At 36.3% G+C, this 22,663-nt stretch overlaps 2 protein-coding genes across 8 annotated transcripts in view; one reads left to right on the top strand and one right to left on the bottom strand.

The window, feature by feature from the left end:
- Positions 1 to 8,131, top strand: part of LOC113115135 (small G protein signaling modulator 2) — a 43,835-nt gene extending 35,704 nt beyond the window's left edge. For all 5 annotated transcript variants that reach the window (XM_026282444.1, XM_026282445.1, XM_026282443.1 and 2 more), the window contains 11 exons: positions 518 to 582; positions 689 to 834; positions 949 to 1,077; positions 1,171 to 1,353; positions 3,131 to 3,496; positions 4,279 to 4,403; positions 4,618 to 4,700; positions 5,266 to 5,375; positions 5,508 to 5,604; positions 5,706 to 5,873; positions 7,096 to 8,131. In XM_026282444.1, the coding sequence (XP_026138229.1) occupies positions 518 to 582; positions 689 to 834; positions 949 to 1,077; positions 1,171 to 1,353; positions 3,131 to 3,496; positions 4,279 to 4,403; positions 4,618 to 4,700; positions 5,266 to 5,375; positions 5,508 to 5,604; positions 5,706 to 5,873; positions 7,096 to 7,184 (1,561 nt within the window). In that variant the 3' untranslated portion in view covers positions 7,185 to 8,131. The remainder of the gene's footprint in view (positions 1 to 517; positions 583 to 688; positions 835 to 948; positions 1,078 to 1,170; positions 1,354 to 3,130; positions 3,497 to 4,278; positions 4,404 to 4,617; positions 4,701 to 5,265; positions 5,376 to 5,507; positions 5,605 to 5,705; positions 5,874 to 7,095) is intronic.
- A 1,798-nt stretch (positions 8,132 to 9,929) lies between these two features.
- LOC113115134 (protein-tyrosine sulfotransferase 1-like) overlaps positions 9,930 to 22,663 on the bottom strand; it is a 44,341-nt gene continuing 31,607 nt past the window's right edge. For 2 of the 3 annotated variants that reach the window (XM_026282440.1, XM_026282438.1), the window contains 3 exons: positions 12,768 to 12,818; positions 11,376 to 11,444; positions 9,930 to 10,783 (listed from right to left, as the gene is read on the bottom strand). In XM_026282440.1, coding sequence (XP_026138225.1) covers positions 11,409 to 11,444; positions 12,768 to 12,818 — 87 coding nt within the window. In that variant the 3' untranslated portion in view covers positions 9,930 to 10,783; positions 11,376 to 11,408. The remainder of the gene's footprint in view (positions 10,784 to 11,375; positions 11,445 to 12,767; positions 12,819 to 22,663) is intronic. The other variant, XM_026282439.1, reaches the window with a different exon arrangement.

Genomic DNA, 22,663 nt, shown 5'->3' with positions numbered 1-22,663 from the left:
GTTTTGGTTTTCAATGGATTTTCATATTTTAAGATGCAAATTCTGACATTAAAACTGATACATAAATCAACAAAAAGTGATGAAAGCATAATGAAAAATTTCCATGACATTTTTAAAGTGACTTTCATATTACCAAAAGAAAACAGATACAATCCCTGAGACATAAGTACCCAGATAAAAACTTAAATAAAATAATTGCTGTTAATAGTGTTCATTGTCTGTTTGATTACGTCTTTAATTGATTTTTCTGTCCATTTCTGCCATATGCACATACACTGACAGTCACCACTGATAAGCTACTACTAAATATTGTAGAAACTTAATTTTCTGTAAAGTTGCATTGCAACGATTTGTATCGTGAATAACAGTATACAAACAAACTTGAATTGAATATATTAAATCATTTATTGAGTGCATATATGCTGTTTGGCTGTTGTTTGCATATATGTTTGCAAAAATCATCTGACTAGTCCTCCTGTATTGAAAGATGTAACGGATGTTTCCCTTCTGTGTCCAGTATTCCACTGAAGACGCTGTGCCAAAATATGAAGAGACAGATTGTGTCTCGAGCGTTTTATGGCTGTAAGTCCAAAGAAAATCTGTGCAATTTTTCATATCAATTAGTATAAAACACCCTCAGCTGTGCATATAGTGTTGTAATGCGCTCATGCCACTTTTCCATCTGTAGGGCTGGGCTACTGTCGGCACCTGTCCACTGTGAGGACGCACCTTTCAGCACTGGTCAACCACAACATTGTCCCTCCGGACAAGCCCAGTGAAGCCTCTGGAGGGCTCAGCAAAGATGTGTGGAGTAAATATCAGAAAGACTGTAAGGTTAGCCTAGTACTCTTCAGCTCCGGTCACTAGAGGGTACTAGCGGTCAGTGGCATCTACCGTAGGTTGCAGTAGTCCCGCTGTCTCCATCTGTCCCTTTTTCTCTCTTGCCAGAATTATAAGGAGCTGGAGCTGCTGAGGTTGGTTTACTATGGAGGGGTGGAGCATGAGATCAGGAAGGAGGTGTGGCCATTTCTGCTGGGCCACTACAAGTTTGGGATGGGCAAGAAAGACATGGCTCAGGTGAAGCTTTATAAGCACTCTTCTTTGTCACAATAGTTTGCTCTGGTGTGATGTACGTTCTGATTGTCTGACATGCCCTCGTGTGTTTCGTAGATTGACGAGAAGATCACAGCAAGGTATCAGCAGGTGATGCGGGAGTGGAAGGCATGTGAGGTCATTGTGAAGCAGCGGGAAAAAGAGATGCAGTCGGCCATCTTTGCCAAGTTGTCGTCAGGGAGCAGTATAGACAGCCACGTCCTCCGACTCATCCATAGGGACTCCACCATTAGCAACGAGGTCAGTCACAAGCTCTGTTTAAGTAAGTATAGGTTATTTGCTTACAAACCTAGCAAGCTGCCTTGCTGCCTACATAGGCAGTATAGTAACACTCACAGAATCACTTAAGTGAATGCTTTGGGATTCTCTTATAAGGTAGAACCTTATATGGCACATAATCCTTTCTTACTTGCAGATCATTTCAATGTAGTTAGTAATTAGCATGTTCCTATGCTGAGTGGTCAGCGGTGAACATATTTATGTCCCTGACACAACAATTGTTTTATTTTATTTATTTATACGTGGGAAGTCGTGGCCTTGTGGTTAGAGAGTTTGACTCTTAACCCTAGGGTTGTGGGTTCGAGTCTCGGGCCGGCAATACCATGACTGAGGTGCCCTTGAGCAAGGCACCAAACCCCCAGCTGCTCCCCGGGCACTGCAGCATAAATGTCTGCCCACTGCTCTGGGTGTGTGTTCACGGTTTGTGTGTAAACTTTGGATGGGTTAAATGCAGAGCATGAATACTTGGCTGTATGTCACGTCACTTTGACTTATTACAATATTCAATACCACTCAGAACTTAAGTATGGATAAACATACATGCCACATATAGATATTGGGTAAAACAGTTCATTTTATATTTCACTTTTCAATACTTTTGAGTATTGAAGGAAATGTATGTTATTTATCATGTTAGCATGTTGCTAAGCTAACTGTTCAATACTTGAATAAGCATACGCAAATTTTGACTAATATTTGGTAATAGTTTGTTTTTGATTACATACCAACACTTTTTAGTATTAAATGTTTATTAATAATGTGTTGTTGGGATAACCCTTACGAAAGGAAAATATATTTACCAATATATTTCTTAAAATATATTGTGATATATTGTAATATATTATTTTCCCTTTTTATTTTCTAATATTTTATATATTTGAATACATTTAATAATATATTGATGATACATATATTATATAATATATTGCAAAATATACAAATGCTTGCTGCTTTCAATATATTGCAATATATTGGAAAAAATAAATATATATAAGAATATATGCCTGAATATATGATATTTTCCAATATACTGCAATATATTTTTGTTTCATAAGGGAAGCTAACTGTTCAGTAATTTAATAAACATTAACATATATGCCACACAAAGATGTTAGGTCAAATAGTTTGTTTTTGATTAGGCCTACATAATTTTGAGTTCCTAATGAAATGTATGTTTATTTGCTGTTTGGTTTTAGCATGTTGATAAGCTAACTGCTCAATTCTTTAAAGGGGTCATCGGAGGCAAAATTCACTTTACATGTTGTCTGAACATAAATGTGTGTTGGAAGTGTGTGAACACATCCACCCTATAATGATAAAAATCCACCCAGTGTTTTTTTTTTTTTTAAATCCCTATATTAAAATCCCCTTTCTCAAATCAGTCTGTTCTGAGATTTTGAAGGGAATGCGCCCTCTGATGTGCCAAAATGTGTTTATGTTCGCGCAAACCTTTCATGATCCAGTAGAAGGGTTTTTTATAATATTTGCAAACGCCTTTCCTAATAAGTGCTAATAGCAAGTTTCGTGGCGGAAGTTTACAGTCTGCTTGTCATCCCACGGAAGAGAGGGGTGGGGTCAATAGAACTCATTAGCATTTAAAGCAACATGGACTAATAAAGCTTACTGAAACAAGAGATGATTTTGACAGGGTAGAAAGGGTGTTTTTTATGTTACCATTTAGAATTTTCATTTCTAAAGTCATCATATCCCATCCATCCCATCTCTTCTCTGTCTTAAGGTATTCATGTCTGTGGATGAGCCTGACGCAGGGGGTCACAACACCTCATGTGAGGGAGGAAGTACTCCCACCTTAACCACTGTGGTTACCCCAGCCATGTTAGCTCCAGACGAGAGGCCTCTGGTGGAGTTTGACTCTCCAGACTCAGGCCTGCCCTCCTCCAGGAACTACTCTGTAGCATCTGGACATTCCCAAATCATGTCCAGCATCGATGACGGACAGAGCATGGAGGAGGACACTACACCCACTGGGGTACTGGAGGAGCAGGGTGGACGGGACTCCCTGAGTGAGGACAAACTCTGCAGTCAGCTGGACAAACTCACAACCACTACTGAGGGCACGCCACCATCCTTCTCCTCTTATACGGTACGTTAAGACACTGTTTAAAGGGATAGTTCACCCAAAAATGAAAATTCTGTCATTAATTACTCACCCTTATTTTGTCCCAAACCCATAAGACCTTCATTCAACTTCGGAACACATTATTTTTGATGAAATCCAAGAGCTTTCTGACCCTCCATAGACAGCAAGGGTACTACCATGATCAAGGCATGGAAACATTGTTAAAATGTGACATCAGCGATTCAACTATAATTTTACTAAATTACAAGAATACTTTTTGTGTTCAAATAAAACTAAAATAACGACTTTAAATTTAAATACCGAACGAGAGTAATATTATTTACGTTCAGATCAAAGCATGCACATGCATTGTGATTCCTCCCAAAATGGCCCTACAGGGTGACAGGGAGGAGACAAATTGTTGAATCAAGTTATTTTTATATTCTTTGCACACAAAAAGTATTCTTGTAGCTTCAGAAAATTATGGTAGAACCACTGATGTCAAATGGATTATTTTAAAGATGTCCTTACTATGTTTCTGTGCCTTTATTGTGGTAGTACCCTTGCTGTCTATGCAGGTCAGAAAGCTCTCGGATTTCTTCAAAAATATTTTAATTTGTGTTTCAAAGATGAATGAAGGTCTTACGGGTTTGGAACCACATGGGGGTGAGTAATAAATTTTTTTTGGGTGAACTATCTATTTAAGTTGATACACCATTACAGATCTACTACATTTATCACAGTCAAAATTGTAAAGGACAATGATTTATTCTGGTCAGTTGTTTGGTCAATGTGCTTGTGAGCAGATTGAGCTGTTGGACAAGGTGGCTCTGAACCTGCACAGAATAGACAAAGACGTCCAGCGCTGCGATCGTAACTACTATTACTTCACTACCAGCAACCTGGAGAAACTGCGAAACATCATGTGCAGGTCAGTAGAGGACCGTGTTGATCTCGCTGATCTGTCGTCTTCTCGTTCGGCCGTGTGTGACTCTCTCAGAATAGCAGCTCATTGAATTTCAAATCAGTCAGTCTGTTAGATTAATCGAAACATAAATCACAGACTAACTAATTTTCTAAAACGGCTGAACTGAGGCTCAGTCGACCTCAGTCTCTTATGTCTTTGTCCTTATTTTATGATCCAGTTACGTGTGGGAACATCTGGAGATTGGCTATGTGCAAGGCATGTGTGACCTTCTAGCTCCACTGATGGTCATTCTGGATGATGGTGAGTGAGAGAGACATTGAAACATAATAGACATAGAGACATGTAGTCTTCTCGATGTTTCATCTTGACTTGTATATTTATAATATGTGACCCTGGACCACAAAACCTGTTATAAGGGTCAATTTTCAAATGTGAAATTGAGATTTATACATACATACCTAAAAGCTGAATAAATATGCTTTCCATTGATGGTTTGTTAGGATATGACAATATTTGGATGAGATACAACTATTTGTAAATCTGGAATCTGAGGCTGCAAAAGAAAAAAAATGCCTTTTACGTTTTCCAAAATAAATTCTTAGAAATCCATATTATTAAACTATATATATATATATATATATATATATATATATATATATATATATATATATATATATATATATACAGTATATATGTGTGTGTGCGTGTGTGTGTAGTCCTTGGTCTAATTTGATGTATTTAAATGTTATTTATCATCTTTTTGTATTAGGAACTATTTTCAACATTAAAATTTTCTGTTAAAATTTCATATAAAATATTCTATTTTTATAATTATGTTCTCTTCTTTTTTTTACCCCCTCTAAAGAGTGCTTGGCCTACAGCTGTTTCACTCAGCTAATGAAAAGGATGAGTCAGAATTTCCCTACCGGAGGAGCCATGGACAATCATTTCGCCAATATGAGGTCACTAATACAGGTAACATGACACATGACCTTTCTTCCTCTTCCTGCCTGAGTCAGCGCTGTGATTTGTTGGTTCTTCTGATGCCGTCTGTGACATAATGAGTTCTGATCATGAAGGTTCTTATTTATTTATTTATTTTTTCAGATCCTTGACTCAGAATTGTTTGAGCTTATGCAGCAGAATGGAGATTACACCCATTTCTACTTCTGCTACCGCTGGTTCCTCCTGGACTTCAAAAGAGGTGAGGATCATTTCAGATACTTTTAAACAAGGTGAAGATGCCAAATCTCAGATTGTACCTTCATTGCTTAACTTACTGTGTAACTTGTGTGTCTGTGTCAGAGCTACTCTATGAGGATGTGTTTGCCGTCTGGGAGGTCATCTGGGTCGCCCCTCGCATCTCCTCTAAACACGTTGTCCTGTTCATTGCACTGGCCTTGGTGGAGGTGTACAGGGACATTATCCTGGACAACAACATGGACTTCACTGATATCATCAAGTTCTTTAACGGTGAGTCAACTGAATAGAGGACAGCTTTAAAGATGAAGTGACTGTTTTCGGATTTTCCAAACGCACTCCCTGCCTTTCATTGATTAAACAAAATGAATAGCTCCAAACCCACACCATTGGTTGAGCCAACTTTCTCCATTGGCAACTGGTCAAAAGTAGCAGTTTGTTATAACAATTTTTTTTTGTAAGCAACAAAAGTAAAAACCAAAAAAAAAAGTAAAAACATTCAAATTGTGAAACCGGTTACAGTTTTAAAGAAATATTTCCTATTTTAATATATTTTAAAATGTAATCAGGCCTGGTTTTGGCTAGTGAAATTTTACAGATTTCTAAAATAATGTGGTTAATCACAGTTCTTTCATGATTTAACAGGAAGGGGCAATTAACTTAGGTCCAGGTATGTATGGATAGATCTTTTCTCACGCAACATCACTTAAAATTTTAATTTTGTATTTACTTGCTTTATCTTTGTCTAATATAAACAATTTTTGATGATCTGAATCTTTTAAGTGTTAACAAATATACAAAAAAAAAAAAAAAAAAAATGGAAAGGGGGTAAAACCTTTCAAGGCACTGTATGTGTATATATATATATATATATATATATATATATATATATATATATATATATATATATATATATATAATAAATGCTACTATAAATATTGTTACCTATATTAAATAATTATCTTTTATCTTGTAATTTTACAAAAGATAAAAGCACATACTTTCAATTAATGTAAAAAAATAAATAAAATAAAAATAATAATTCTACCCAGTATTACAGTAATTAGAGATGTATAAACCTGAAAACCAGATTTTTTTTTATAGCACTTCTCTATGAAAGACTTTCAAATGTAGTCCTTAGAAAGCAGAATGAAATGGCACTATTAAAAACTGTGAATGTGTTAAAATGAAATTAAAATAGATTTAATTTTTTTATATTTTATTCTTACATGAACACACTAACTTTGCTATCCCTTATAAAAAAATGTTTTGCTGACCCTGCAGCACCTCGTTGCAGCCTCCTGGGGATGCTTGAAGCTCTATCTGAAGAACCCTTTGCAGGAGATGTTTTTATTATACAACATTAAAAAACAGCAAACTTCAGCTTTAAGATATCACAGCACGACACTGAGTTTTAAACCGGAAATGCAGCATGTGGCCATGTGAAAGTATCATTCTATTGAATAATTGTTTTCTCTGTGTTCTTCTCTAACAGAGATGGCCGAGCGCCACGACGTGCAGCACATCCTCCGAATAGCGCGGGAGCTGGTACACAAGGTGCAGACCCTTATCGAGAACAAGTGAGAATAAGAGTAGGCTGCCGCCCACCGAGTCCCGTCTGGCCAAATCTCCTCCTGGAGGCTCGAGACCGCCCAGGATCTGCCTCGACGTCTCGACTCTTAATATCGTTTGCCTGCCACAGAATGCCGTTGTGTCAGACCCTGGCGTTGTCTGCATGCTCGTGGTGTTTGAGCACACTGTGACTGACGTTTTTTCCTTTCTTTTCTGAACACGCCTCCAGTACACACCGCACAGATCAGGTCCTTTTAGATCTGCTTTTATAAGAAATGAAAAGCCTCGTACAGGGGCACAACTGTTTCCCTTCCCTAATGGCTGCCAAATGTACAGTAAGTATTCCACGATGAATAAAAACTAGCACAGCTCTGAATCCTCAAACTAGGCAGCGTTAGGTCAGCTCCCTTAAATAACAACCAAGCCACGAAGAAGTCGTCGAAACAGTGTGTGACCAAAAGGACTGTGCTAATAACCTTGTGCTAGTATTTATATAACCTCGTTTTATCGTTTAGCGTCTCTATTGCCCCTTTTCTTCATCAAACAATGTTTTGGTTGATGGTGATAATGACAATGATCTCAGAAAAGTAGTTGACGTTGCCTTTGTTACACATTTCGTGACCTGTGTCCATATGTTTGCACTTTGAATCTGTGGCTCCATGACCCCCGTGATGCTCCTCACTGACAGGTGTTATCAGGGGGCACTACACTTCCCTCAGTGTCCTAAAGTCTGGAAAGGGTCCAGGCTCTTCCACGGGACAGAAAACTGCTTCCACGTGATCTGACGAGACGCATTAGTCTTCGGTGTGTCGCTACCTTCAGGCTCTGTTCACAGTGCATATACTGTACACTACTGTTCAAAAGTTTAGGGTCAGTAAGATTTTTGATCATTTTATTCCGCAAGGATGCATTCAATTAATCAAAAGTGAGAGTTAAGGCATTTATAATGTTACAAAAGATCTGGGTTTCAAATAAAAGCTCTCTATTTTTCAAAGAATCCTGAAAATATATGTATGTATGGTTTCCACAAGAAAAAATAATCAGCAGCACAACTCTTTTCAACATTAGTTTTAAAGGAGATTTTGAAGTTTTGAAAGATTATGTGTGACACTGAAGACTGGAGTAATGGCTGCTGGAAATTCTGCTTTATATTAATACATCTTAAAATATATTCAAATAAAAACCAGTCATTTGTGAAATGATAATAGTATTTCACAATATCACTATTTTTTATCAAATACATGCAGCACTGGTAAGCATAAGATACTTAAAAAAAAATACTAAAACAAATCTTACTGACCACAATCTTTTAAAACTTTTAAAGTTGCATACATAAATCTTGTCATATTTCCATATCTAATCTTCATGACTGATTATATACATTTTGACCATGTCCAAAATTATGAAAAAGAACTTCAAAAACTAGATTTTAAATGAGGCCAAAATTAGACCTGCTTTCAGCATGTTATGGTTGTTTCTCATCAAATGTGTCTTGCATAATAGTTGCACATTTTAAGAGAAATACAGTCTTCCCCATCTTCCAACTAATTAACGCCTAAGGTCGTTTTGAATTGAACACGAGCTTACTGAATCCTTCACACAGTGCTGCAAGTGATATTTTCTTGAATAGCATGTGAAATAAATGCAGCATCCAATCATCATTTTGGAAATAAAGCTTATTTATAGTGAAAATGTTAACTTTTGATATTCTCTTCAAGTGAATCAATGATACTATATTGGAAATGGACTGTTAAGGCATGCACTTTGCATTGTGGGATATTATATTCCATGCAGTGTGCTGTTATATGCTACACATTTGGTCGTCAGGGTATTCCACACATACTGCAGTAGTAGTATGCTATTCCTCACAGCCTAAATCCCCCAAAACAAAAAGCAACTGTACTTTTCTAACAGCTGACAGAGATTATGGGAGAAGTGGTCTTCTTATGATGTGACTATCGGTCAATTCCTTTTGTCAAAAGCGTGCGAGTGCGAAGGATGTTTTAACCCTTCCGACAGGAGCTCATGTACCAAAGCCTCTCAAACATCTGCATCCTTCATACACACGTGCAATGTTAAACCACAACTCGAAGACTGTTGATCAGGTCTATAAAAGACAAATCATTTCTTTTCATTTCTACTGCGAGACATTTATTATCCTCCTTTATGTGTGTATTACTGCACTGTAAATAAAGAGAGAAGCGCTGGATTTCTATGAGGACACTACTGTCAGCTGTTGCAGACTCTTATTTTTTAACTCTTATAGCTGTACAATTTGAACCATGGGAAACCTTTGTTACTTGTTGACTGTTACGTCCCTTATAAACGTTGTGCACTGGTTTCTGATAATTTCAAATGTACATTTTTGTCTGGACGCCAACATCAGAATGATGTATTGTAACGGGTGGATCATTTACCTTGAATGTACATGTATTATGGAAAAAAGTTATATATATATATTGCAAATCAATTTATGCATTGCATTGACAGAAGGTAACAGTAAAGATTTCTAATGTTGCAAAATATCTCTTTTGCAAATAAATGCTGTTCTTTGAACATTCTATCCTTCAAATAATCCTGAAAAAAGAAAAAAACAGAAATTGCACAAACATAAGCTGCACAAGTGTTTCTGAGCACTTAATCAGTATATTAAAATGATTTCAGAAGGATCTTGTGACAATGAAGATCTTTGCCGTCACTGGTGATAAATTACATTTTCAAATAGAAAACAGTTTAAATCAGCATTTTAAATCAGAATAATGTTTCAGACAATATTACATTTTTACTGTATTTATGATTTTAAACGGTACACAATATAAAGAATGGAACTAGCACATAAAATGTGCAGTGTTTTCAAGTGATATAAGAATGTGACTAATATCAGCACATTGGCTGCCAACAGCGCTCAGGGTTTATTTCATTGAAAGAAATGAAAAGAGTACATAATTATGATTTACACTTAAGTACAAAAATAACAATCGTAAAAACAACAACAAACATCACAATGTGCGGATTCTCTGCCAATGGAGAACACGTCAATGAGCCTCTTCTGTTCAGCACTGGCAGCTCATTTATTACAGCTCTCAATGTACATAAGGTCACTCCATTGTGAATGCAGAGAACAAAATGCATGTCTATCTCTACACAAGATTAAAGTCTTGAACATCATTCAGTACCCAAGGAATTGCACGTTACGAAGACATGAAAAAAAAAACAAACAAACAAAAAACTTTAAAATAACGTCTTCTAAAGCTAACGCTCCTCCATAAATATTTCCTTGCTGCTAATTAAATCCACTGTATTTTCTTATAACAGAATCACAGGTTTGTGTAGCTAGGAAAATAAATGAAACTTAGAGTACAGTGTGGAAAAAAAGTAAAAAAATCAAATCAAATAAAAAGCAATGACATTCTTAGGCCACAATTGTTACAGTACAACATCAAAGGCCAAAACTGTCCTCCAAAGAGTGGTCCGGATCCAAAGGCCTGTGTGTGTGTGTATATATGTGTGTGTGTGCGCATGTGTGTGTGTGTTTCCATGCATGGAGGTCCCAGCATAGCGGGGGTGATGCAGTTCCATCATGGTCCCACGACATCTGCCTCTACTCAGCCCTGAAACACAGCAAGAGCACAGCAGTACGTCACCTCACCTCTACTGACCACACAAATATTATCATCCTTTACTAATCATTCTTTATGATATAGGAAGTTGAAGTTAAAATGCAGGTATCAAAATATATTATTATTATTATTATTAATTCTACAACTGTTATTATTATTATTGATAATAAATACATTGATAAATTATAAAAAATATTTATAAAATTATTAATAAATTACTACGATTACTATTAATAATAATAATTAATATTAATAATGAATTATACTAAAAGTCAAATAATGTATCAAAAAATGGGTCAATATTATGTGACTGAACCGTATGGTAAAGTACATTAAGACTTAACATTGTTTCTAGAATAATACTTTAGATATGATGTCATAAATATCAAATAATGTCAAAACATGATGGTGAACAAATTCACCAATTCTCAGGAAACCACATTTAATATTAATAATAATATTTTTCTAGCATAACTTTCACGATTCCCTTGAAATAACTCTTGTACTGTAAATCATGTTCATGAAAACACTGCTTGATACAAAGAGGGAGCAAAGTTTGCCAGTAAAGATGATAATAACTCACTTCTGTTGATAAAGCTCTGTTCTTCTTCTTCTCCTAACTTGGGTTGGGCTTTTCTAGGGACTTCTGTAGCTGTGATAAGAGAAACATCTGTTACACATGTGTGGACACAGGACAGTCCAGCCTAGAGCAACGCATGAATCAACAGATTTCACTGTATTTGTATTGTTGTGATGTTAGTTAGCTTTTATTTCTTCTCGTGATCTCTGATGAGAGTGCATGTTCATATGTATTTAGACATACATTATTCAAAGATTAAGAAAGAAACCCTCTTAAACTTCTCAACACCCTATGAACTAGTGGTTTTCAATTTTTTTTGGAAAACAAATATGACAATCTTCTTGCAAGGCACATCTTTACCAAATGATTAAGGCCACTTCATATATTTAATGCATACTGTACGAGGAATCGATATGTGACCGTGGAGCACAAAACCAGTCTTAAGTCGCTGGGGTATGTTTGTAGCAATAGCTAAAAATACACTATACAATCAAAATTATAGATTTTTCTTTTATGCCAAAAATCATTAGGATATTAAGTAAAGATCACGTTCCATAAAGATATTATGTAAATTTCCTACCGTGAATAAATCAAAACTTAATTTTTGATTAGTAATATGCACTGCTAAGGGCTTAATTTAGACAAATTTAAAGGAGATTTTCTCAGTGTTTAGATTGTTTTGCACTTTCAGATTACAGATTTTCTCGGCTAAATATTGTCCTATCATAACAAACCATACACCAATGGAAAACGTATTCAGCTTTCAGATGATGCATAAATCTCAATTTTAAAAAATGGACCCTTATGACTAGTTTTGTGGTGCATGGTCACATATATCATATAATAAAACAATGTTGTTTGAATTATTATTATTTATTTATTTTTGCTATATATTTGTCATTTTTACCGTAGAAGTACTAAAAACATAATTCAAATACTAATTTAAGCTATTATCATAAGTTGTAAACCTGTCATGATTTGATCATTTTGTTATAATAACTTTTCTGTATGAATCAGTTACTTTTTTACTCCTATTTTGATGATGAAAGATATAATATACCATCATCTGTCCAAGAGGGGGCAGTATAGGATTCTAGACAGCAGAGCAGCCTAAAACTACGAAAGCACATTTAATCTACACATCTACAGCTAAAGTGATCAGATAAAAAATAAAAAAATAAAAAAATCCAAACATGAGATCAGAGGAGCACAGGACACCGCGTAAACCAGTGTTATGATCAGAAATTACGTGAAGAGCAAAGAATCAGAGTGAGTGGAAGCAGATGGGAATTCAATGACCACGGTTTTATTTACAGAAAAAAAAAGGAAAGAACAAAATTAATTTAAAAAAGCAATTTATGAAGAGCTTACGGACAGGCAGAATATCTACCATACCTGTGTTTGTTCTTTAAGAAAATCAGGTAGCTGAAATTCACCCTTAAAGACCTGGAAAAACAGAGAGGCGTTTTTAGAGACTGTCACACTGTGTGCAAACACAGGAGCTACAGCCTCTCCACACAAATCAAAGGCCACTGCTCAGTCATCACACAGTTCAAGCTCAAGTTCTTCCCTGCTCTGTTTTTATTTCTCCACCTGAAGCTATTCTAATCTCTGAAAACATCCTTCTGTAAACCGCAGCGACACAAACGGTTTTATACTGTATGTCTCCAGAAAGCAGTAATGGCCGAATGAAAAGTCTGGCGCTGAACAGAAAACAGAGTCCTCTTCTGTGAGGCGCTCTCTCGCGCTGCTAGGAGGATATTGTGTGTCAATTCCCAGGGTGTCTAACTTCACAAAATTCACAAGCTCTCTCCAGGGATCAAAGAACGAGTGAAAGACTGTGAGAATAAAAAGAGAGCTAGACTGAATGCTGTTCAGTACGTCGGTTTCAGAGAGAATGAAAATCTCCAATTAAAACGCATCCAGCTGATCTCATTTCCTGGCTTTCTAAGCTGAGGAAATTGCGAACGAGGAGCTCATGCAAGTTTCTGGGGTATGTTTGCGTTTCATAGGAAAGAAGCGCTGACCTGATGAGAGATTGAGATATTATTTCAAAACACTTTGTGCTCAGGTTCAGTCTTTTTCTCGACTCGGAGAAACCTGAAGCTCAAGCTCTTTATCTACTACTGCTGGGACCGTCAGTTACTGGAGCTCTATGAAGGTGTTTTTCTTTTAAACAACTCGATTCATTTGTGCAGCACCTCTTGTTCAGCAAAAAAAAAAATTATTTATTCATGAATAAATAAACTCTTATAAAACAGTTATTTTCAGTGAATCGAAAACATTCAGCGTGTCTAAAGTAGTCTGATTTATGATCAACTGACTCTTACAAACCAGTGCTTTTAAAGCTGCAGTAGGTAACTTTTGTAAAAATATATTTTTTACATATTTGTTTAACCTGTCATTATGTCCTGACAGTAGAATATGAGACAGATAATCTGTGAAAAAATCAAGCTCCTCTGGCTCCTCCCAGTGGTCCTATTGCCATTTGCAGTTACGGACCACTCCCGGTAAGAAACAACCAATCAGAGCTGCGGTCCGTAACTTTGTTTGTGTTCAAAATGTAGAAAAATGTATATAATAAGCGAGTACACCATGAATCCATTTTCCAAACCAAGTATTTAGCTTGTCCTGAATCACTAGGGTGCACCTATAATAAGTGTTTATATTCTGAATATTTTAGATTGCTTCGGTGGTACCGCGGCGGAGTAACCCAGTACCTTTGTGATTCTTCATAGACATAAACAGAGAGAAGTAGTTCCGGCTACGATGTTCTTCCGCAAGACGCAAACAAGAGCATCAAAAGTTACCGACTGCAGCTTTAAGTGAATAAAAAAATATACAATACAATCTGTGTAGTCTAATTCGTGAATAAATGACTCTTAAGAACCAGTTCTTTCAGTGAATGAAAAAAAAGTCTGATTCATGAAAAAAAAATTTTTACCAACCAGTTCTTTTTAGTGAACAAAGAATATAGAATATAGAACAAACTATGTAGTCTGATTCTGATGCAAAAAAACAAATAGTATATTATAACAGAAATATACACAGAAAATGAATCAGAATCTCTCCAAGAAAGAGTCTGTGAATCTGAATCAAAACAGGAAATCGGTAGGATACACAGCCTTATTACACTGCCATTAGGTTGTGTCTTTGTCTTGTCTTTTTGCTTGTACTCACTGTGTCACGTAAAAAACACTCCAACTTACAGTCCAAAAAAAAAAAAAAAAAAGGATCAGGATCCATTTCATTGCTCTCCATCTTTCTTTTCTTGTTCTACACAACTGTGATTCTTATGTAAATGCCCTCAAAAGCACAATCGGGGTAATAGGAATCTGAAACGGCCTATGTAATTTTAAATGGCTCAATACAAATATGATTAAACACAACTAGTGGATTTTTTTTTCTGAGTGAATCTGGCTCACTCTCCTCATCTCCGCCAGCTCAACCGTGGGATACAGCCGTTACGCAAGACTTCAGACCCAATTTCCGAGAGGAGTCTCCGGGCCGCTGGTTAGAGAGAGCTGGTATCACTGGTGGGTCAAGAGGTGGGGGTTCAGCCGGTGGGTGTAGAAGGAAGCGAGTTTGAGTCCAGCTGGCTAGCCAAGATTGCGGTTCAGAGCCTGAGTGGAATTCATTTGCAATGAAAAAGGCGTGAATGTTTCCCATTTCCCATTTCGTAATAATCCTTCACTCGTCCAAAACTGTTAGCCACACTAAATCCTGTGAATGTCGCCCTAGAGGTGGAGATTCGTAAGTCACATCACCATGGCAAGAGAACAAACAATGGTTAGGAGAAGGACTCACATAGTTTGGCTGTGACTAGATCTGGTTCATTCATTGTGTTTAAAACAAAGAACAAATGAATGAGTAGGATCTGCAGAACTCAAAAGTCCAAAATAAATGGATATTTTATCTTATCACGCCTCCAAACTCATTCATATCCCCGTAAAAACAAGCCTTTGACAAGCAGGTTTGTATCTGCTGCAATGATGAAACTGGTTCTCTATGCTGGATATAACAGCAGTGACATGCAAACTGAGACAACCAAGACCTCATACGACATTTGTTTGGCTCGCAACTGCCGTGAAAGGGAATTTTTCAGTGCTGATGTAATAGGAAACACTTTGTTGTATAAGTATAGAGAATAAACTGATAAAATCTGCGGGTAGCTGAGGGTGTGCATAAATGGGGCCTTCAACTGGGTACAGTTCTTCAGATCCGAGGCCGTGGAAAACCTGACTGTGCAGGCCAGCAGGAGAATTCTCTTTGGGAATGTTTACATTCAGCCTCCTGCAGCTAACAGCACGAGCTGCTCACTGAACAGTAGGGCTGACTTCTATAAATACACCAAGCAAGAAAATTCATCATCCGAATGATGTAATAATTGGCAAATATGAAAGGAAAAAATATTATGTTAAGAAAATCTCAATGTTGTTTCCAGACACATATGTCTTTGGGTTAAAGTTTGAAAAAAAAGTCCATATGATTCGTTCACTATATTACAATCCTTCTGAAGTCTTAACAGAGTGCATTATATGTAGCATATTTTTTGTTCCACAGAATTTAGTTCAAGGTATAGCACCATTCAAAATGTTGCGGTCAGTAAGATTTAAAAAAGAAATTATACTTTTACATAGCAAAGATGCATTACATTGATCAAAAGTGACACTAACGCTTCTATAATATTACTAAAAATTTATATTTCTAATAAACGCTGCTCATTTGAACTTTCTATGCATCAAATAATCAGGACAAAATGGTTTTGTTTTGCAATGTTTCTTAAAAACAAATCAACATCTTAAAGTGATTTCTGAAGGATCATGTGACACTGAAGACTGCTGGAAATGTAGCTTTGCATTACATTTTAAAAAATATTTTCATAGAAAACATTAATATAGTTATAATAATAATATAATAAGAACAGTAAATTGCAATATTATTTAAGAATTGTACTGTTTTTACTTTAGTTTTGTAGCCCTGGTGAGCATAAGAGACTACTTTTTTACATTTATAGTTTCTTCTACTTTTTACATTACCTTTGTTGTTATATCTAATGCTCACTTCAAGCGAATATTTAACAACACAATGAAAGAACCAGGGTTGAATGATTGCTGCATACCATACATATGCAATTTCAGACTTGGTGCGCAAGGAGCTTTACTGTATAGGTTTGAAAAAAAAGCAAACAAACACCAAATCTCTCTGCTGTCTGGAAGTTTTAATTTAAGGATCTGCACCAACAGAGGTGGAAATAGCAAAGGAAATTGTCTTTCCTTTCTTCCTTATGTAAAGCCATGTACAGTATAAAGAGCTTAGAGTGTGATGGCTCAGACACAGTAGGGTGGTCTGGTTCATCTCTAATGGTAGCTCAGACTGCTGTCAGCAATGAGAGGTGGCGAGCAGACATGGATGTTGACAGATCTGTGCAGCTGACTGCGTCTCATCCTCGGGTAGAGGATCTCCCAGCAGCACATCCAGAATCACCTGCAGTAGCCTCTGACGAGAGACGCAGCCGAGCGAGGACGAAACCGCAGAAGAGCTGGTGCTCACTGTTCCATATCACAGAAATAGCAAAAGCGATTCATCAAAGACGAATTCAACTGCGGCAGGACAGTCATAGACCAACAGCTCCTCTAATGCAGGATGACACTGCTGACTCAATGTGTTAACACACAGGGTTTTACCCTCGTACCATGACTCAAGACTCTTTCACACCTTCTCTTACCTTGGGCAGAAATACAGTAAAAACTTAGAATAGCTTATGAATTAAACTTTAGATTGCAACTCCCACACAATTTGTGCTATGAACCTGAATGATAACCAATGTTGTCATAATTAACTAAAACTATTAAAAATCATACCAGTAATTCACAAAAGATAGCTGAAATGAAATAAATAATAATAAATAAATAAACATTTGATGAAAAACTTAACTTATATTTTGAATACTAAAAATAAATACGTTTAGGCACTAAAACTCCTTATTTCAAAAATATATCTATTTTATAATAAATTAAAGCTAAATAGAAATATTAAAGCAAGACTAATAAAAGTTGGTACATACAATTAAAATGAAGCCTGAAAACAAAGTAATTCTATAGGTAATTCAAAAGCTAAATTAAACATATTAATAAATACTATAGTATATAAATACTGAAATAACTTCAATCATGGCTTTCTGGGAAGCTGTAACATTTTCTGTGTATGGTATAAAAAATATATATATTAAATTTGTAGGTGTTAAATAAGCCAGTTGTTATTTTCATTATATGGCCTATAAATTTGAATATTTATAGATTGGCATGATAAAAAAAAGTGAATTTTGTCATTAAAACATTATAATGTACAGTGTAAAAAATTGATATTTGCTAAAGATTACATTTTAACGGTGTTAAATAAGTTAAGCAACTGCTGGCAACATGCTTTGGCAAGAATCACACATTTTCTTATGAAAATCTTGTTAATATAAAGTGTTACATAATTTTAAATCTAACTTATGGTTCACAAAACCTCCTTTTCTGGTAAACAAACTTCCAATGATTCTGGCCTCCAATTCAGTTAAGCATGACCGTTTCCACATTATGCCACTAGCAGCACTGTTGAGACCGACTTATTGATCTCAGTATCAATTTCCCAACATGAATCATAACGAAGCTGCAAAGTCACTTAATAGGCATCGACTGTGGCTTTGGACAGGATTCAAAATGTACTAAAATCACAGGAGACCGACGACAGACAATTAAAGGGTGGAAAGGCAAGACTGTCACGTACTCTCTGCATCCTGCGAAGTATAGAAGCTTTGGAGAAGAGCAACAATATGGGCCGGGAAGAGTCAAACTGTTGTCCAAAACCACTGAAACTCACAGATGTCTTGATAAGATAATGTCACTGAAACTTGGGCAACATCTGTCCTCATGTTACTGCTCTCTTACATAGTTCAGGTGGATCATGTTGAATCTGTCTGAACTAACCAGATGGAAGCAAGATTAGCAAAGGCCACCAACAAAGATTTTTTCAAAGTCTTTACAGCTAAGACAGTACATGAGATGGCTATAGAAGCAGTTGACAGGAAGTCCATTAAATACCATTCAAGGTTGTTGTCCTTTAGTCTATGTATATTAGCACTGAAGCCATTTATAGTCTTTAACAGCTGTTTTAACTCCTTTCTTGTTTACTCTTGGCATGACCGCACAGATTACTGTGACCTGGTAAAAATGTCAACCGGTCCAAAATTCACAGGCTCCAGTAGAAATACAAAAGTGTTCCTTGTACCTTGCAAGCATTGAATTACACTAATCTGCTTATTTTTCACTAAACTGTAAGACAATGGACATGTGATAGTGCTACCTTCATTATGCCAAATTAGTCTGGAGTGCTCAGATCAATATTACCATCTAGTAAAGCCTCATTACTTAATTGTAGAAACGGTGCATTACTGCCACAAGAAGTTAGGTGTAAGTTTAATTACCACAAAACACAGGCATTTAAAAGTGTAATGATTTGGAGGAGGGGTTACACTGACTTTTAACTTGTTGCTGTTGTTTAATGGCAGAAATGGGTTCTTAAAGGGACAGTTCACTGAAAATTAAAACTTGTCATCCTTTTCTCACCCTTATGTTGTTGTCTGCAAAATCACAAAATATGATATTTTGAAGACTATGGGGTTTTGTGTGCAATAAAATTAACCCCACTGAATTCCAGCGATATCTTAAACATCAATGACTTTTATTTTAAAGGCAAGAACAGTTAAAACATCATTGGAAACATCTTATTTTATGTTTCACAGAAATAATAAAGCCATACAGGTCTGAAACAACATGATGAGTAAATGATAACAATTTTAATTTTGGGTGAACGGTCTCTTTAAAGACTCAATGATGTCACAAAGTTTTGAGCTTTATATTTTTCACAATAGTTTTTAAAATATCACATATTAAATGCTCATTATTTATGAGTGCAATAGCATTTAGATGACGTCAAAACTAACAAACAGACTAAAATTCAAAACTCTCATTTTGATTTCATCAGGTCTTAAAGGGATAGTTCACCCAAAAATGAAAATTGTGTCATCACTTATTCACCTTCATGTCATTCCAAACCTGTAAGACCTTCATTCATCTTCGGAACACAAATGAAGATATTCTGATGAAATCCGAGAGCTTTCCGACCCTAGACTACAAGCTATGAGGATACTATTTGTGCGCAAAGAAAACAAAAATAATGACTTTATTCAACAACTTCTTCTCTTCTGTGTTGGTTTTCGACATGCATTCACAACAGTACCACAACTGACAGAAGAGAAGAAATTGATGAATAAAATACTTTTATTTTTCTTTGCGCACAAAAAGTATTCTCGTAGCTTCATAAAATTACGGCTGAACCACTGATGTCACATGGATTATTTTAATGATGTCCATCCTACCTTTCTGTTCCTTAAACATGGTAGTTTCCCTATAGTCTATGTAAGGTCAGAAAGCTCTCAGATTTCATCAAAAATATCTTAATTTGTGTTCCGAAGATGAACGAAGGTCTTAAGGTTTGAAACAACATGAGGGTGAGATATTAATAACAGAATATTCATTTTTGGGTGCACTATCCCTTTAACAAGGGACTTTATGAAAGTAATAAAATAGTAGTAAAAATGTTTAGAAAGTTGGCCTGTCTCAGGTATTTGATATGATGCAACACAGAGTAATCTTTGAAGTTAAATGCAACACAAATACTTAGTTTGCGACAAATTCGTCTCAAAACAAAGAGGACAAAAACATGCATGCTAATGTCAGAGCAGCTGCAAAAGTCATCAAATCTTACCAGACCTCAGCTATAACCCCGAGTTCATGAGGTCTCTTCTACAGACCTGCATCATGACTCTGAAACATAGCCGCGTTTTCTCTGATGAGCTGGAGTCTTGCAGTCTGCCTCAGTTTCCAAGGAAACCTCGCTATTGAGAGGCCTGCGACTTCAAAGCCATTTCCACAGCTATCTAGATACTGTAAAAATGGCAGGGGGACTTGCATTCAAAGCATATTATAAAAAGCCACAATGGCCTGCTTACAGCAAGGACATCATGTGAAGGAGATCAAGTGTATCTAGAGCCAAATTAATCAAAAACATGGTCGGTCGCTGTGGGAAAACAAAGTATTCAAGTAATGTACAAGCCTAAACGCTCCTCTCACACTGAGGGTTTGCTCATTTTTGAAACACTCCAGGCGGTTTTTCATATGCAAATATTTGCAGTAGGAAGAGAATTTTGAGTAATTTTATAGTCGATTGCTCTAACACTTACAATGAGCAATCAATTTCTGTACATTTAACTAACCCTATGTATCTAAATACCACTTCTGTTTTAGCATTTCACATGTTTGAGGAGATACATGGAGATTGTTGGTGTCTGTTGCGCATGATTGCTGATAGCGATCTGACAAGGCACAGAATTTATTTGCCACTTCTCACTTTTGTTCAACATAAACAGATCCTCATCTGGTGCGATGAATTACTGTAACAAGAAGCAAAAATACCAATGCGAATCACAATAGTGCCACACTTGGATGCTCCTGTAAGAATGAACCATCACCTCTCATCAGCTCAAAGCTGTATCTATAATGTCTCCCGTGAGATTTGGGTGAGAGATTCAATGTGAAAGAACACGTCATTGTTGCCTATGACAGAAAAATCAATTTGCGTGTAATCTGAGTGGTGTTTTCACTAGTCAACTAGCTATTTTCAAAACAATTTTCTCATTTCTAATGCACATTTCAGTGACACGAAAGTCATTCAATTGATACATTTTAATTGCAATAAAAAATGCTATTTTAAAGATCAATTTGGTTATAAAACTGGTTGACACTCTAAAATTATAATAGTATGCATGAATTAATAATGTTTGTAAAACGTTTTACCTTTAAATGTACGCTACTGTTTAAAAGTTTGGGGTCAGTTGGATTAAAAAAAATAAATAAATGCAAACTTTTATTTCATAAGGACACAATCAATTGTTAAGAAAGTGACTTTAAAGGCATTTATTATGTCTTATAAATGCTGTTCTTTCGAACTTTACTACCGATCAAAGAATCTTTGATATGCAAAACATACAGTATTGTTCAAAATAATAGCAGTACAATGTGACTAACCAGAATAATCAAGGTTTTTAGTATATTTTTTACTGCTACGTGGCAAACAAGTTACCAGTAGGATCAGTAGATTGTCAGAAAACAAACAAGACCCAGCATTCATGATGTGCACGCTCTTAAGGCTGTGCAATTGGGCAATTAGTTGAAAGGGGTGTGTTCAAAAAAAATAGCAGTGTCTACCTTTGACTGTACAAACTCAAAACTATTTTGTACAAACATTTTTTTTTTCTGGGATTTAGCAATCCTGTGAATCACTAAACTAATATTTAGTTGTATGACCACAGTTTTTTAAAACTGCTTGACATCTGTGTGGCATGGAGTCAACCAACTTGTGGCACCTCTCAGCTGTTATTCCACTCCATGATTCTTTAACAACATTCCACAATTCATTCACATTTCTTGGTTTTGCTTCAGAAACAGCATTTTTGATATCACCCCACAAGTTCTCAATTGGATTAAGGTCTGGAGATTGGGCTGGCCACTCCATAACATTAATTTTGTTGGTTTGGAACCAAGACTTTGCCCGTTTACTAGTGTGTTTTGGGTCATTGTCTTGTTGAAACAACCATTTCAAGGGCATGTCCTCTTCAGCATAGGGCAACATGACCTCTTCAAGTATTTTAACATATGCAAACTGATCCATGATCCCTGGTATGCGATAAATAGGCCCAACACCATAGTAGGAGAAACATGCCCATATCATGATGCTTGCACCTCCATGCTTCACGGTCTTCACTGTGTACTGTGGCTTGAATTCAGAGTTTGGGGGTCGTCTCACAAACTGCCTGTGGCCCTTGGACCCAAAAAGAACAATTTTACTCTCATCAGTCCACAAAATGTTCCTCCATTTCTCTTTAGGCCAGTTGATGTGTTCTTTGGCAAATTGTAACCTCTTCTGCACATGCCTTTTTTTTAACAGAGGGACTTTGCGGGGGATTCTTGAAAATAGATTAGCTTCACACAGACGTCTTCTAACTGTTACAGTACTTACAGGTAACTCCAGACTGTCTTTGATCATCCTGGAGGTGATCATTGGCTGAGCCTTTGCCATTCTGGTTATTCTTCTATCCATTTTGATGGTTGTCTTCCATTTTCTTCCACGTCTCTCTGGTTTTGCTCTCCATTTTAAGGCATTGGAGATCATTTTAGCTGAACAGC

Source organism: Carassius auratus, chromosome 15 (assembly GCF_003368295.1).
Source record: "Carassius auratus strain Wakin chromosome 15, ASM336829v1, whole genome shotgun sequence".
NCBI lineage: Eukaryota > Metazoa > Chordata > Actinopteri > Cypriniformes > Cyprinidae > Carassius > Carassius auratus.
The sequence above is the reverse complement of the archived record's forward strand: the minus strand, read 5'-3'. Positions and strand labels throughout refer to the sequence as shown.